Source organism: Hyla sarda, chromosome 9 (genome assembly GCF_029499605.1).
Source record: "Hyla sarda isolate aHylSar1 chromosome 9, aHylSar1.hap1, whole genome shotgun sequence".
NCBI lineage: Eukaryota > Metazoa > Chordata > Amphibia > Anura > Hylidae > Hyla > Hyla sarda.
Window position 1 is genome coordinate 18,226,852 of NC_079197.1, and position 14,694 is coordinate 18,241,545.

Consider the following 14,694-nt stretch of genomic DNA (forward strand, 5'->3'; position numbering starts at 1 on the left):
GGGAAACAAGAACAAGGGAGCCCAGCGGACACTGAAGGGGGGCCGCCGGATCGGGCAGCAAGGGTACGGGCTAATACCTCCCGTACTGGGCCACCACACTGGGAGTTATAGTGGTGCAACAGCTGGAGAGCCTAAGGGTTGAAGATCACTGAGCTACATCCACAGCGCTAGCCAAAGGCTGTCCGGGCATGCTGGGAGTTGTAGTTTTGCAACAGCTGAAGAATAACCGGTTGGAAATCACTGACCTATAACCACATCTATGGCTCTATTTCAGTGTTTCCCAACCAGTGTGCCTCCAGCTGTTGCAAAACTACAACTCCCAGCATGCCCGGACAGCCTTTGGCTGTCCGGGCATGCTGGGAGTTGTAGTTTTGCAACAGCTGAAGGCACACTGCTGGAAAACACTGCACTTGGCAAAGGCTGTCTGTGTATGCTGGGAGTTGTAGTTTTTGCAACAGCTGAAGAGCCCCGACCATACCCGGTGTGCAAGGGTTACGGAATAGTAAGTATACAAATGAGGCAGGGATGCACTGTGTGCTCCAGCTGTGAAGGGGTTAATATCAGTATATACCTAATAGCGGTGGATAGTAGTTGTGTGGTGCATGGGAGAGGTTACAGGTATTTGCTGTCTGGGCTTGCTGAGAGTTGTAGTTTTTTCAACAGCTGGAGGCACCCTGGTAGGGAAACACAGTATAGATACCATACTTACCCTCTTTCCAAGAAAGTCTGAGAGTCTCCAGGAAAAAGAGGGATATTTTTAAGAAAAGCCAGCAAACCTCATTTCACCTATTTGTTTCGGTTTTTAGAAAAAAACGCCCAAAGCCGGTGCTGGGAACGCTCGGAAATGCGCAATCTCCATAGACAATAATATATTAAATGGCGGATTCCACAGAACGAATAAACATGTTCATTCTTTGGGGGAAGTCTGGGGTCCGGTATTTCAAAATTCTGTAGTGTAGCGATGCAGCAGAATCCCATTGAGAACAAAGGGGGAGATTTATCAAAACCTTGGTAAAAAAAAAAAAAAAGAGTGGTGCAGTTGCCTATAGCAACCAATCAAATTGCTGCTTTCATTTTTAAATGGGCCTGTGAAAAATGAAAGAAACGATCTGATTGGTTGCTATGGACAACTGCACCACTCTTCCTCTACGCAGGTTTTGATAAATCTCCCCCAGTTGGAGGCCGCTGCACCATATTTTTCAAGTGGAATTCCGGAGCGGAATTTGTAGTGTGAATGGGCCCTTAAACTTCTGTTACTGCTGGAAACGTTTCATGGTGCTTGGTGACATTTGGCGCATTTACTATAGTTTTAGTGTAAATAATTCTACATTTTCTATACTTCTCTGTTGATTTACTGAAATGGAAAAGCAGTTCTGTCATGACTCACAAAAACACGTTCTCCAACCCATAAAGCCACATTACTATGTAATCAACCGGCGAACTACTATTATAGGGCAGCCAGGAGCGGCAGCATCATCTTCTATGATTGTCTGATACAAAGTAAATACACGTGAGATCACCATCTCTACACAACACTTACACCAAGGCCCGAGCTACAGAGATAGGCCCTTCAACTGGGACCAGATGCCCAAGGTGGCCAAAGCCCTTCTTCCACATTGGATGACACTAACAGGAAATAGGTGGGGACCCTTTTACACATTTTGCTTTTGGGCCCTGGAGTGGGTTGTCCAACTATTAACACCTATCTCTTGTGCACATTATAGGGGGTAAGTAAATGATCGTCAGGGGCTTGAGGTGTCCAACTGCTGAGTCCCAAATCTGTGGAGGGAATGGAGTGGTGGTCACCATTTTCCCACTTACAACATGAGGAATATGAGGTCAGGATATAAAGATGGAATATGAGGATGGGATATGAGGATTGGATTTGAGGGACAGGATATGAGGTCGGGATATAAGGTCGAGATATGAGGACGGGATATGAGGACAGGATATGAGGATGGGATATGAGGTTGGGATATAAGGTCGGGATATGAGGATGGGATATGAGGTTGGGATATGAGGTTGGGATATAAGGTTGAGATATGAGGATGAGATATGAGCACAGGATATGAGGACGGGATATGAGGACGAGATATGAGGATAGGATATTAGGTCGGGATATGAGGGACAGGATATTAGGTTGGAATATGAGGACGGGATAGGAGGTTGGGATATGAGCACGGGATATGAGGTCGAGATATGAGGACGGGATATGAGGATGAGATATGAGGACGGGATATGAGGACGAGATATGAGGATAGGATATTAGGTCGGGATATGAGGGAGAGGATATTAGGTTGGAATATGAGGATGGGATATGAGGTTGGGATATGAGGTCGAGATATGAGGACGGGATATGAGGATGAGATATGAGCACAGGATATGAGGACGGGATATGAGGACGAGATATGAGGATAGGATATTAGGTCGGGATATGAGGGACAGGATATTAGGTTGGAATATGAGGACGGGATAGGAGGGCAGGAAATGAGGATGGGATATGAGGTCGGGATATGAGCACGGGATATGAGGATGAAATATGAGCACAGGATATGAGGACAGGATATGAGGACAGGATATGAGGACGAGATATGAGGACTAGATATGAGGATAGGATATTAGGTCGGGATATGAGGGAGAGGATATTAGGTTGGAATATGAGGACGGAATAGGAGGGCAGGAAATGAGGATGGGATATGAGGTCGGGATATGAGCACGGGATATGAGGATGAAATATAAAGTCAGAATATGAGGACAGGATATGAGGGACGGGATATGAGGATATAATATAAGGTCAGGATATGAAGTCGGGATATGAGGTTGGGTTATGAGGTCAGAATATGAGCACAGGATATGAGGACAAGAGCATCAGTGTTGCTTTTCCTCTCCCACAAGATTTAGTTAGGAAGAGCGGGAAATGCCGGGTACTCTGCTAGTACTGTAATAATAATGTCCAGATAATAGTACTTTGCATAAATATTGCCTGGTCAAATAACACTGCCATACAGAGCTCACATAATGCTGCCATATAGTGCTTATATAATAGTCATACGAGTGCCTGAATAATAACATAACTGGCACCATGGTAAAGTTCTGGATGACCTGGGAAGGAAGTTAGGAGGAGGCTGCTGGTGCAGACCCCTGTATTACCAACCATGATAATAATTTACCTGTGAAATTGATATCAGGCGCATTGATCACGGTTTTCTGATGCATTCTGCTACATTTTTGTACAGCGATTACTTCATTAAATGGGATAGAGACCATGACACCTGTGAAAATCAGATTTAATATGTGATTTCCAGGAACATTAAATCATCTTTCACGTCTGCAAAAGACTCACATTCATTTGTTTACACTTTTTTATATAAAGTAGTTTTTCCCTTTTACATTTGACCAGATGGAGTTCTGTAGTGTTCAAATTACGGGGTCGCGATTTAAAACTTAGGCTTTAGAGCAGTGTTTCTCAACCACTGCGCCTCCAGCTGTTGTAAAACTACAACTCCCAGCATGCCCAAACAGCCTTTGGCACGCTGGTTGAGAAACACTGCTTTACAGTATTGATATATATACAGAGTACCTATCTTAAAGCACTGAACACAAAAGTAATTTAAACAATCGTCAATACTCCGTCCGCTACTTTTAGAGGAAAGAAGGTTTCACCAAACTCAAAGAGATTCTTTACTGTAAGAGCTGGCGAGATTTGCTGGAGAATTTACATTATCCCTTCCCCTGTGATCTCATATTGGATTTTCCTGTGTAAATACAGTAGAGAAGAAGGCATTTAGTAGATTAGCCTTTTTCTCATACTCCTCTGCCATTACAGCAGTTTTAAGTTTCTTATTATTTAGGTATGTGAAGAATATTTTTAGGTTATTTTACTTTATATGGCAATCGTTCTCTCCGTAGCAATTTTTACTAGTTTTATTTATTTATTTTTTACAGAATGATATAGGGCCTGGAGTCTTAGACGCAGGGACCAAATGGGGGCCGCCTCCTCACCCCGGATGTTAGGGTTAATTTAATGTTGTCAGTTAAGGGTTAAAGTGTGAGTTATTTCCCCTCCTTTTTCCGGCCAGCGGGGCTGTATGAAGTAGAGCTTAGTGTGATGACATCACCTGTTGCTAGGGTACTTCAGGTATCTGGGCAGAATAAAGGTAGTTGGTGATTGGTTAGTATCCCTTCGGCGGGAAGTTTTGATGTTTATAAATATACCTGCTTCTTGTGAAGGGGTGTCAGAAGCTACGTGTCAAGCACAGAAGATGATCCTTCACCATCCCTTCCCTTATTTTATGCTATTTCTGTCACGGTCCTAGAAAATAAAATGGGTGTCACCAAGCCTTGCTGGGCGGACAGTAATTTTGAGCTGGATAGTTATATACTATTTTATTTATAAAAAAGAAGAGCAAGTCCAGCGCAGTACTTGATGCAGAAGGTGCGGTTTATTTAATGTTGCACGTAGAACACAAGATGAACATGGCAGTGACGCTTTTCGGCCAGCGGCACCCGGCCTTACTCATAAGGCCGGGTGCCGCCGGCCGAAACGCGTCACTGCCACGTTCGTCTTGTGTTCTATGTGCAACATTGAATAAACCGCACCTTCTGCATCAAGTACTGCGCTGGACTTGCTCTTCTTTTTCATTCTACAAAAGGTGATGTCCGCACCAGTCCGTCTCGCAGCTGGTCTGCGTCGGGTGAGCTGACCCACACTGCTTCTTTGCACTATTTTATTTATTTACAAAGGTTCGCATTTATATATTATGCATTTAAAGTTATTTATTATTGGATTATTTAAGAGTAAATAAATAGGACCGTGGCCTTTTCAATCCACTAATTTGTCTTGACTCATTATTTATTTTATTATTTTCCGGGGTTGGGAGGCTAGGCTCCCATGTATTCCTCTCCTTATAATTTTCTAACACTTCCCCACTACCTTCTTGTTTAATAGTCTGTATGCTTTCCTCTTATCATTTATCACAACTGTTTTGGTTATCCAAATTGGTTTTCTCCTAATTTGAACAGGTTTAATCCCATAGGGCACATGTCGTTCATAAGATCTATTCAGGATGCTCTTACAAATGTGCCATTTAGCTTTTATTACCGAGGGCACAATCCCAATCTATGTCACTGAGGTCCTCTCTTAGTTGGTGAAAATTGGCCTTCTTGAAGTTTAATGTTTTTGTAGCCCCAAAATGAAAACTTATTATGTTATGGTCACTATTACCAAGATAACCCCCTACCTCTACCTCAGATACTATATCTGGCCTATAGGTTAGTATAAGGGCCAGAAGTGCTGCACCTCTTGTTGGGTTCTGCACCAGTTGGGAAAGGTAATTGTCTTATTTTCTTCTCTTTTTACATTGGGAAATATTATTTTAAGATGTCCGCATTATGATAACTGCATCACATGACTGTACATTAATGGAAAAACATGCAAATTATTTCCCTACTAATTCTAGTAAGCAGGTTGTTGTATGACCCACATAGAGTAGATAGGATATTCTCTCACTTACCTTTACTTTTCCATGGCCGCTTCTTGTTAAAGGTCCAGCTCAGCGTAGACGGCTCCATTGTCACCAATACCTCTGTGCCTTTAATCTTCAGCATATTTTCTTTCTCCATTATAATGGTTTGATCTTAAGCACAATATAGTCTTCTCCTCCAGGACTATGAGGCTAGGCTACGATCTCTGTGTTTGGTTTACTAGCCTCTGTAGGATATAACTCCAATGTCTGCACTGCCCTGTAGTCTCATAGCTTAGGGATAAGGCATCACTGACAATTATACTGTAATGTTTCCTTATCTCCATATTAGTCTTCTCCTAACTACTCTTTGAGAAGCTCCTTCTGTCATTTGCTGATAAAAGAAGTTAATCATAAACCGCAAATGAACAGCAGTCTATGTGAGAAAGAGGAGCCATAAACAGCAGTCTATATGAGAAAGGGAGACCATGAACAGCAGTCATTGTGAGTTAGGGGAGCCATCAACAGCAGGCTATGTGAGAAAGGGGGGCATGAACAGCAGTCTATGGTGGAAAGAGGGGGCCATGAATGACAGTCTATGTGAGGGTGGTGCTATGAACAGCAGTCTATGTGAGAGAGGAGGCCATGAACAGCAGTCTATGTGAGAGAGAGGAGCCATAAATAGCAGTCTATCTGGGAGAGGGGGCATGAACAGCATTCTATGTGACAGGAGAGCCAGGAACAACAGTCTATGTGAGAGAGGGGCCATGAACAGCAGTCTATGTGAGAGGGGGGAGTGTTTTCCGCTGCAGTTGTCCTTTAAGGATAAGACATCAATGACAATTATACTGTAATGTTTCTCCATATTAGTCTTCTCCTTACTACTCTTAGAAAAGCTCATTCTGTCATTTGCATTATCCTGACAAAAGAAGTTATTCATGAACAGGGGGCCATGAACTGCAGTCTATGTGAGAGAGGAGCCATGAACAGCAGTCTATGTAACAGAGAGGCTATGAACAGCAGTCTATGGGAGAGAGGGGCCATGAACAGCAGTCTATGTGAGAAAGAGAAGCCATGAACAGCAGTCTATGTAAGAGAGAAGGGCCATGAACAGTAGTCTATGTGAGAGAGGGGCCATGAACATCAGTCTATGTAACAGAGTGGCTATGAACAGCAGTCTATGTGAGAGAGGGGCCATGAACAGCAGTCTATGTAACAGAGAGGCTATGAACAGCAGTCTATGGGAGAGAGGGGCCATGAACAGCAGTCTATGTGAGAAAGAGAAGCCATGAACGGTAGTCTATGTAAGAAAGAAAGGCCATGAACAGTAGTCTATGTGAGAGAGGGGCCATGAACAGCAGTCTATGTGAGAGAGGGGCCATGAACAGCAGTCTATGTGAGAGAGGGAGCCATGAACAGCAATCTTTGTAAGAAAAGGGCCATGAACAGCAGTCTATGTGAGAAAGGAGGGTCATGCACAGCAGCCTATGTGAGAAAAGGGGGCCATGAACAGTAGTCTATGAAAGAGATGAGGGCCATGAACAGCAGTCTCTGTGAGAGAGGAGGGCCATGAATAGCAGTCTCTCTGAGAGAGTAGAGTCATAAACAGTAGTCTATGTAAGAGAGGAGGATCATGAACAGCAGTCTATTTGAGAGAAGAGGGTCCTGAATAGCAGTCTGTGTGAGAGAAGAGGGTCCTGAACAGTAGTCTATGTGAGAGAGGGAGGCAATAAACAGCAGTCTCTGTGAGAAAGAAGGTCCATGAACAGCAGCTTATGTGAGAAAGAGAAGCCATGAACAGTAGTCTATGTAAGAGAGAAGGGTCATGAACAGTAGTCTATGTGAGAGAGGGGCCATGAACAGCAGTCTATGTGAGAGAGGGGGCCATGAACAGCAGTCTATGTGAGAGAGGGAGCCATGAACAGCAGTCTATGGGAAAGAAGGGGTCATGAACAGCAGTCTCTGTGAGAGAGGAAGGCCATAAACAGCAGTGTCTGCAAGAGTTGGAGGCCAAGAACAGCAGTCTATGTGAGAGAGGAGGGCCATGAACATCAGTCTGTGTAAGAAAAGGGGGCCATGAACAGCAGTCTATGTGAGAGAAGAGGGCCATGAACAGTAGTCTATGGGAGAGAGGAGGGCCATGAACATCAGTCTGTGTAAGAAAAGGGGGCCATGAGCAGCAGTCTATGTGAGAAAGGAGGGTCATGAACAGCAGCCTATATGAGAAAAGGGGGCCATGAACAGTAGTCTATGTAAGAGATTAGGCCATGAAAAGCAGTCTCTGTGAGAGAGGAGGGCCATGAACAGCAGTCTGTGTGAGAGAGTAGGGTCATAAACAGTAGTCTATGTAAGAGAGGAGGATCGTGAACATTAGTCTATGTGAGAAGAGGGTCCTGAACAGTAGTCTATGTGAGAGAGGGAGGCAATAAACAGCAGTCTCTGTGAGAGTTTAAGGCTGTGAACAGCAGTCTCTGTGAGAGAGGAGGGCCATGAACAGCAGTCTATGTGAGAGAGGAAGGCCATGAACAGCAGTCTATGTAAGAGTGAAGGACCATAAACAGCAGTCTATGTAAGAGTGAAAGACCATAAACAGCAGTCTATGTGAGAGAGGAGGGCCATGAACAGCAGTCTATGTGAGAGAGGGGGCCATGAACAGTAGTCTTTGGGGAAAGAAGGGGCCATGAACAGTAGTCTGTGTGAGAGAGGGGAGCCATGAACAGCAGTGTATGTGAGAGAGGGGGCCATGAGCAGCAGTGTATGTGAAAGAGGTAGCCATAAACAGCAGTCTATGTGAGAAAAGAGGGTCATGAACAGTAGTCTATGTGAGAGAGGAGGCCATGAACAGCAGTCTATGTGAGAGAGAGGAGCCATAAATAGCAGTCTATCTGGGAGAGGGGGCATGAACAGCATTCTATGTGACAGGAGAGCCAGGAACAACAGTCTATGTGAGAGAGGGGCCATGAACAGCAGTCTATGTGAGAGGGGGGAGTGTTTTCCGCTGCAGTTGTCCTTTAAGGATAAGACATCAATGACAATTATACTGTAATGTTTCTCCATATTAGTCTTCTCCTTACTACTCTTAGAAAAGCTCATTCTGTCATTTGCATTATCCTGACAAAAGAAGTTATTCATGAACAGGGGGCCATGAACTGCAGTCTATGTGAGAGAGGAGCCATGAACAGCAGTCTATGTAACAGAGAGGCTATGAACAGCAGTCTATGGGAGAGAGGGGCCATGAACAGCAGTCTATGTGAGAAAGAGAAGCCATGAACAGCAGTCTATGTAAGAGAGAAGGGCCATGAACAGTAGTCTATGTGAGAGAGGGGCCATGAACATCAGTCTATGTAACAGAGTGGCTATGAACAGCAGTCTATGTGAGAGAGGGGCCATGAACAGCAGTCTATGTAACAGAGAGGCTATGAACAGCAGTCTATGGGAGAGAGGGGCCATGAACAGCAGTCTATGTGAGAAAGAGAAGCCATGAACGGTAGTCTATGTAAGAAAGAAAGGCCATGAACAGTAGTCTATGTGAGAGAGGGGCCATGAACAGCAGTCTATGTGAGAGAGGGGCCATGAACAGCAGTCTATGTGAGAGAGGGAGCCATGAACAGCAATCTTTGTAAGAAAAGGGCCATGAACAGCAGTCTATGTGAGAAAGGAGGGTCATGCACAGCAGCCTATGTGAGAAAAGGGGGCCATGAACAGTAGTCTATGAAAGAGATGAGGGCCATGAACAGCAGTCTCTGTGAGAGAGGAGGGCCATGAATAGCAGTCTCTCTGAGAGAGTAGAGTCATAAACAGTAGTCTATGTAAGAGAGGAGGATCATGAACAGCAGTCTATTTGAGAGAAGAGGGTCCTGAATAGCAGTCTGTGTGAGAGAAGAGGGTCCTGAACAGTAGTCTATGTGAGAGAGGGAGGCAATAAACAGCAGTCTCTGTGAGAAAGAAGGTCCATGAACAGCAGCTTATGTGAGAAAGAGAAGCCATGAACAGTAGTCTATGTAAGAGAGAAGGGTCATGAACAGTAGTCTATGTGAGAGAGGGGCCATGAACAGCAGTCTATGTGAGAGAGGGGGCCATGAACAGCAGTCTATGTGAGAGAGGGAGCCATGAACAGCAGTCTATGGGAAAGAAGGGGTCATGAACAGCAGTCTCTGTGAGAGAGGAAGGCCATAAACAGCAGTGTCTGCAAGAGTTGGAGGCCAAGAACAGCAGTCTATGTGAGAGAGGAGGGCCATGAACATCAGTCTGTGTAAGAAAAGGGGGCCATGAACAGCAGTCTATGTGAGAGAAGAGGGCCATGAACAGTAGTCTATGGGAGAGAGGAGGGCCATGAACATCAGTCTGTGTAAGAAAAGGGGGCCATGAGCAGCAGTCTATGTGAGAAAGGAGGGTCATGAACAGCAGCCTATATGAGAAAAGGGGGCCATGAACAGTAGTCTATGTAAGAGATTAGGCCATGAAAAGCAGTCTCTGTGAGAGAGGAGGGCCATGAACAGCAGTCTGTGTGAGAGAGTAGGGTCATAAACAGTAGTCTATGTAAGAGAGGAGGATCGTGAACATTAGTCTATGTGAGAAGAGGGTCCTGAACAGTAGTCTATGTGAGAGAGGGAGGCAATAAACAGCAGTCTCTGTGAGAGTTTAAGGCTGTGAACAGCAGTCTCTGTGAGAGAGGAGGGCCATGAACAGCAGTCTATGTGAGAGAGGAAGGCCATGAACAGCAGTCTATGTAAGAGTGAAGGACCATAAACAGCAGTCTATGTAAGAGTGAAAGACCATAAACAGCAGTCTATGTGAGAGAGGAGGGCCATGAACAGCAGTCTATGTGAGAGAGGGGGCCATGAACAGTAGTCTTTGGGGAAAGAAGGGGCCATGAACAGTAGTCTGTGTGAGAGAGGGGAGCCATGAACAGCAGTGTATGTGAGAGAGGGGGCCATGAGCAGCAGTGTATGTGAAAGAGGTAGCCATAAACAGCAGTCTATGTGAGAAAAGAGGGTCATGAACAGTAGTCTATGTGAGAGAGGGAGGCAAGAAACAGCAGTCTCTGTGAGAGTTAAAGGCTGTGAACAACAGTCTGTGTGAGAGTAGAGGGTCATGAACAGTAGTCTATGTGAGAGAAGAGGGTCATAAACAGCAGTCTATGTGAGAGAGGGAGGCAATAAACAGCAGTCTCTGTAAGAGTTGTAGGCCATGAACAGCAGTCTCTTTGAGAGTGGAGGGCCATGAAAAGCAGTCTATGTAAGAGAGGTGGGTTTCAGGATCTGGACTGGTGCAGCGAGGACACTGGAGGTGGATCCCCTGTGTCAGTGAGGTGATGGTGTGGGCTGTACTAGGGGAATGGAATCTAAGGGGTTACTGGTTTTCACCAGAGCCCGCCGCAAAGCGGGATGGACCTGCAGCGGCAGGTAACCCCAGGTCGTTCCACCCGATAGCAACTCAACCCCACTGACAGCTGAGACAGGCGCGGTACACAGGGACAAGGCAAGAGCAAGGTTGGACGTAGCAGCAGGTCAGGGCAGGCAGCAAGAGTCGTAGTCAGGGGCAACAGCAGGAGGTCTGGGTACACAGGCTTGGGAACACACTAAACGCTTTCTCAGGGCACTAAGGCAACAAGATCCGGCAAGGACAGGAAGGGGAAGTGATAGACACTGATTAGGCCAATTAGTGGTGCACTGGCCCTTTAAATCTCAGAGAGCAGGCGCGCGCGCGCCCTAGAGAGCGAGGCCGCGCGCGCCGGGACGGGACAGCTGGGGAACGGGACAGGTGAGTTGATTGGGATGCGACCCGCGGGCGGACGCGTCTCGCTACGCGGATCGCATCCCCGCCGGCAGAGACATTGCAGCGCTCCCGGTCATTATTTTCTTTTTGGAACACAGAGCTCTCTGCTGACATCATGACCACAGTGCTCTCTGCTGACACCTCTGTCCATTTTAGGAACTGTCCAGAGCAGCATATGTTTTCTATGGGGATTTTCTCCTACTCTGGACAGTTCTTAAAATGGACAGAGATGTCAACAGAGAGCACCGTGCTCGTGATGTCAGCAGAGAGCTCTGTGTTCCAAAAAGAAAATAATTTCCTCTGTAGTATTCAGTAGCTAATAAGTTCTGGAAGGATTAAGATTTTTTTAATAGAAGCAATTTACTAATTTATTAAATTTTCTGGCACCAGTTGATTTAGAATAAAAAAACGAGTTTTCCACCGGAGTACCCCTTTAAACTTCAGGACGTAAGAAAGCTATATTTTTTATTTTAACTTTTTTTTATTTTTATAAATTACACATTTATGCATTAGTCGTGTGATACCAGTTAGTGTCCATAAAAATACAAAAAATACAGAGAAGTTGTAAGAAAGGAGAATTTATTAAAACAAACAATGTTTTTTTTAATATATACATAATCTCCATATAGTAGCAGGTCACACAATAGTTGTTTAAATTGTGCCACCGCGCAATTCTGATCCTTAAAGGGGTTATCCAGGAAAAAACTTTTTTTTATATATCAACTGGCTCCAGAAAGTTAAACAGATTTGTAAATTACTTCTATTAAAAAAATCTTAATCCTTTCAGTACTTCTGTGCTTCTGAAGTTAGGGTTGTTCTTTTCTGTCTAAGTGCTCTTTGATGACACCTGTCTCGGGAACCGCCCAGTTTAGAAGCAAATCCCCATAGCAAACCTCTTCTAAACTGGGCGGTTCCCGAGACACGTGTCATCAGAGAGCAAAAGAACAACTCAACTTCAGAAGCTCATAAGTACTGAAAGGATTAAGATTTTTTAATAGAAGTAATTTACAAATCTGTTCAACTTTCTGGAGCCAGTTGATATATATATATATATATATATATATATATATAAAAGTTTTTTCCTGGATAACCCCTTTAAGCCAGTGTTTCACAACCAGGGTGCCTCTAACTGTTGCAAAACTACAACTCCCAGCATGCCCGGACAGCCAAAGGCTGTCCGGGCATGCTGGGAGTTGTAGTTTTGCAACAGCTGGAGGCATCCCGGTTGGAAAAAAGTGCCTAAAGCAATTCAAGTAATGCATGTTGACTGGCCGAGTCTGTACCCGGACAATGGTGAGGATCCCCAAAAATGAGCCACCCTCTCCTGTCATTACAAGCTGTCCTACCCAGACACACGTGGGAGCGGAATACTCCTTTAACCCAATCTTGTCTCTGTGCAAACATAAATATGTCTTACAAGCGCCAGGCTTGTCGTGGTATCGCAATGTTTATAATTTAACAACGTTTTCCTCTATTAGGAGCCCCATTATGGGGTAAATGTTGGCACTACTGCAATATTATAAGGCCCCTAAACCTATTAGCTGGCAGGATTTGACTGGAAATGCAGTTTTTTGGCAGAGACATTAAGTGCTTGGCAGTGTACGTTTTCTGGTGTCGGGCAGTGCCTGGCCAGCAGGCAACCCCGGAGTTTGCTGTGCCCGCAGCATATAGTTGATGCCAGTCTTTCTGGCCACTGGTTTGTCATCTGTAGTTCATTTGCATGAGGTGTCTTCTATACCCCGAGCAAACAATTGGATGAGCTGGTGATGTACCCTGCAATGAAAGAGAAGGAAGGTGAGAATCATCCTATAACCCATATACACATATCCATAGCCATATGTTGGCTACTGCTTGTAAGGTGTTAGGGAGGTAGTAGGGACACCCTACCGATGAGGAAGCTTTCCTAATACCTTATATTGGCACTTATGTATTCCAGTAAAAAAAAATGTATCTATCTATATATATATATCAACTGACTCCAGAAAGTTAAACAGATTTGTAAATTACTTCTATAAAAATAAAAAAAAATCTTAATCCTTCCAATAATTATCAGCTGCTGAAGTTTAGTTGTTCTTTTCTGTATGGCAACAGTGCTCTCTGCTGACATCTCTGCTTTTCTCGGGAACTGCACAGAGCAGAAGAGGTTTGCTATGGGGATTTGCTTCTACTCTGGACAGTTTCCGAGACAGGTGTGATCAGAGAGCACTTAGGCAGAAAAGAACAACTCAACTTCAGCAGCTCACAAGTACTGAAAGGATTAAGAATTTTTTTTAATAGGGGTTATCCAAGAAAAAACTTTATATATATATATATATATATATATATATATATATATATATATATCAACTGGCTCCAGAAAGTTGAATAGATTTGTAAATTACTTCTATTAAAAAATCTTAATCCTTTCAGTACTTATGAGCTTCTGAAGTTGAGTCGTTCTTTTCTGTCTAAGTGCTCTCTCATGACACGTGTCTCGGGAACTGCTCAGTTTAGAAGCAAATTCCCATAGCAAACCTCTTCTAAACTGGGCGTTTCCAGAGACACGTGTCATCAGAGAGCACTTAGACAGAAAAGAACAACTCAACTTCAGAAGCTCATAAGTACTGAAAGGATTTAAAAAAATTAATAGAAGTAATTTACAAATCTGTTTAACTTTCTGATGTCAGTTGATATATATAAAAAAAGTTTTTCCCTGGATAATCCCTTTAATGGAATAAATGTATAACATTTATGTACTCCATTATATAGGCTTGTCACTAGGCTGGTCACCTGTTCCTGGCAGGTAGCTTCCTTCCTTAAAGGGGTACTCCAGCGGACATTTTTTATTAATTTATTTTTTTAATCAACTGGTGGCATTAAGTTAAACAGATTTGTAAATGACTTCTATTTAAAAATCTTAATCCTTCCAGTACTTATTAGCTGTTATATGCTCCACAAAAAGCTATTTTCTTTTTAAATTTCATTTCTGTCCGACCACAGTGCTCTCTGCTGACACCTCTGTCCATTTTAGGAACTGTCCAGAGTAGGATAGGTTTGCTATGGGTATTTTCTCCTACTCTAGACAGTTCCTAAAAATGGACAGAGGTGTCAGCAGAGAGCACTGTGGTCAGACAGAAAGGAAATTCAAAAAGAAAAGAACTTCGTCTAGAACATACAGCAGCTGATAAGTACTGGAAGGATTATGATTTTTAAATAAAAGTAATTTACAAATCTGTTTAACTTTCTGGCACCAGTTGATTTAAAAAAAAAAAATGTTTCCCAGTGGAGTACCCCTTTAACTGGTGAACCCTGAGACTGGGAGTAGATGACATACTTTTCCACTATCTCCTATGTCTCATCTTCAGCTTTGTTAAAAAGCTGTAAAAAAAAAAAAGCTGATCAAGTATTGTGCCTCCCGAAAGGCGTGATGCAAGTGTTCCAATGGGTGGCAGTAGAGTGTTTTGTTTTTGCCTTG

The 14,694-nt window shown here is 43.8% G+C and overlaps 1 protein-coding gene across 3 annotated transcripts in view; it reads right to left on the reverse strand.

The window, feature by feature from the left end:
* Positions 1-12,423: 12,423 nt before the first annotated feature.
* The window catches only part of LOC130290686 (ceramide kinase-like), a 35,649-nt gene continuing 33,378 nt past the window's right edge, over positions 12,424-14,694 (reverse strand). For all 3 annotated transcript variants that reach the window (XM_056538645.1, XM_056538646.1, XM_056538647.1), the window contains one exon: positions 12,424-13,013. In XM_056538645.1, coding sequence (XP_056394620.1) covers positions 12,953-13,013 — 61 coding nt within the window. In that variant the 3' untranslated portion in view covers positions 12,424-12,952. The remainder of the gene's footprint in view (positions 13,014-14,694) is intronic.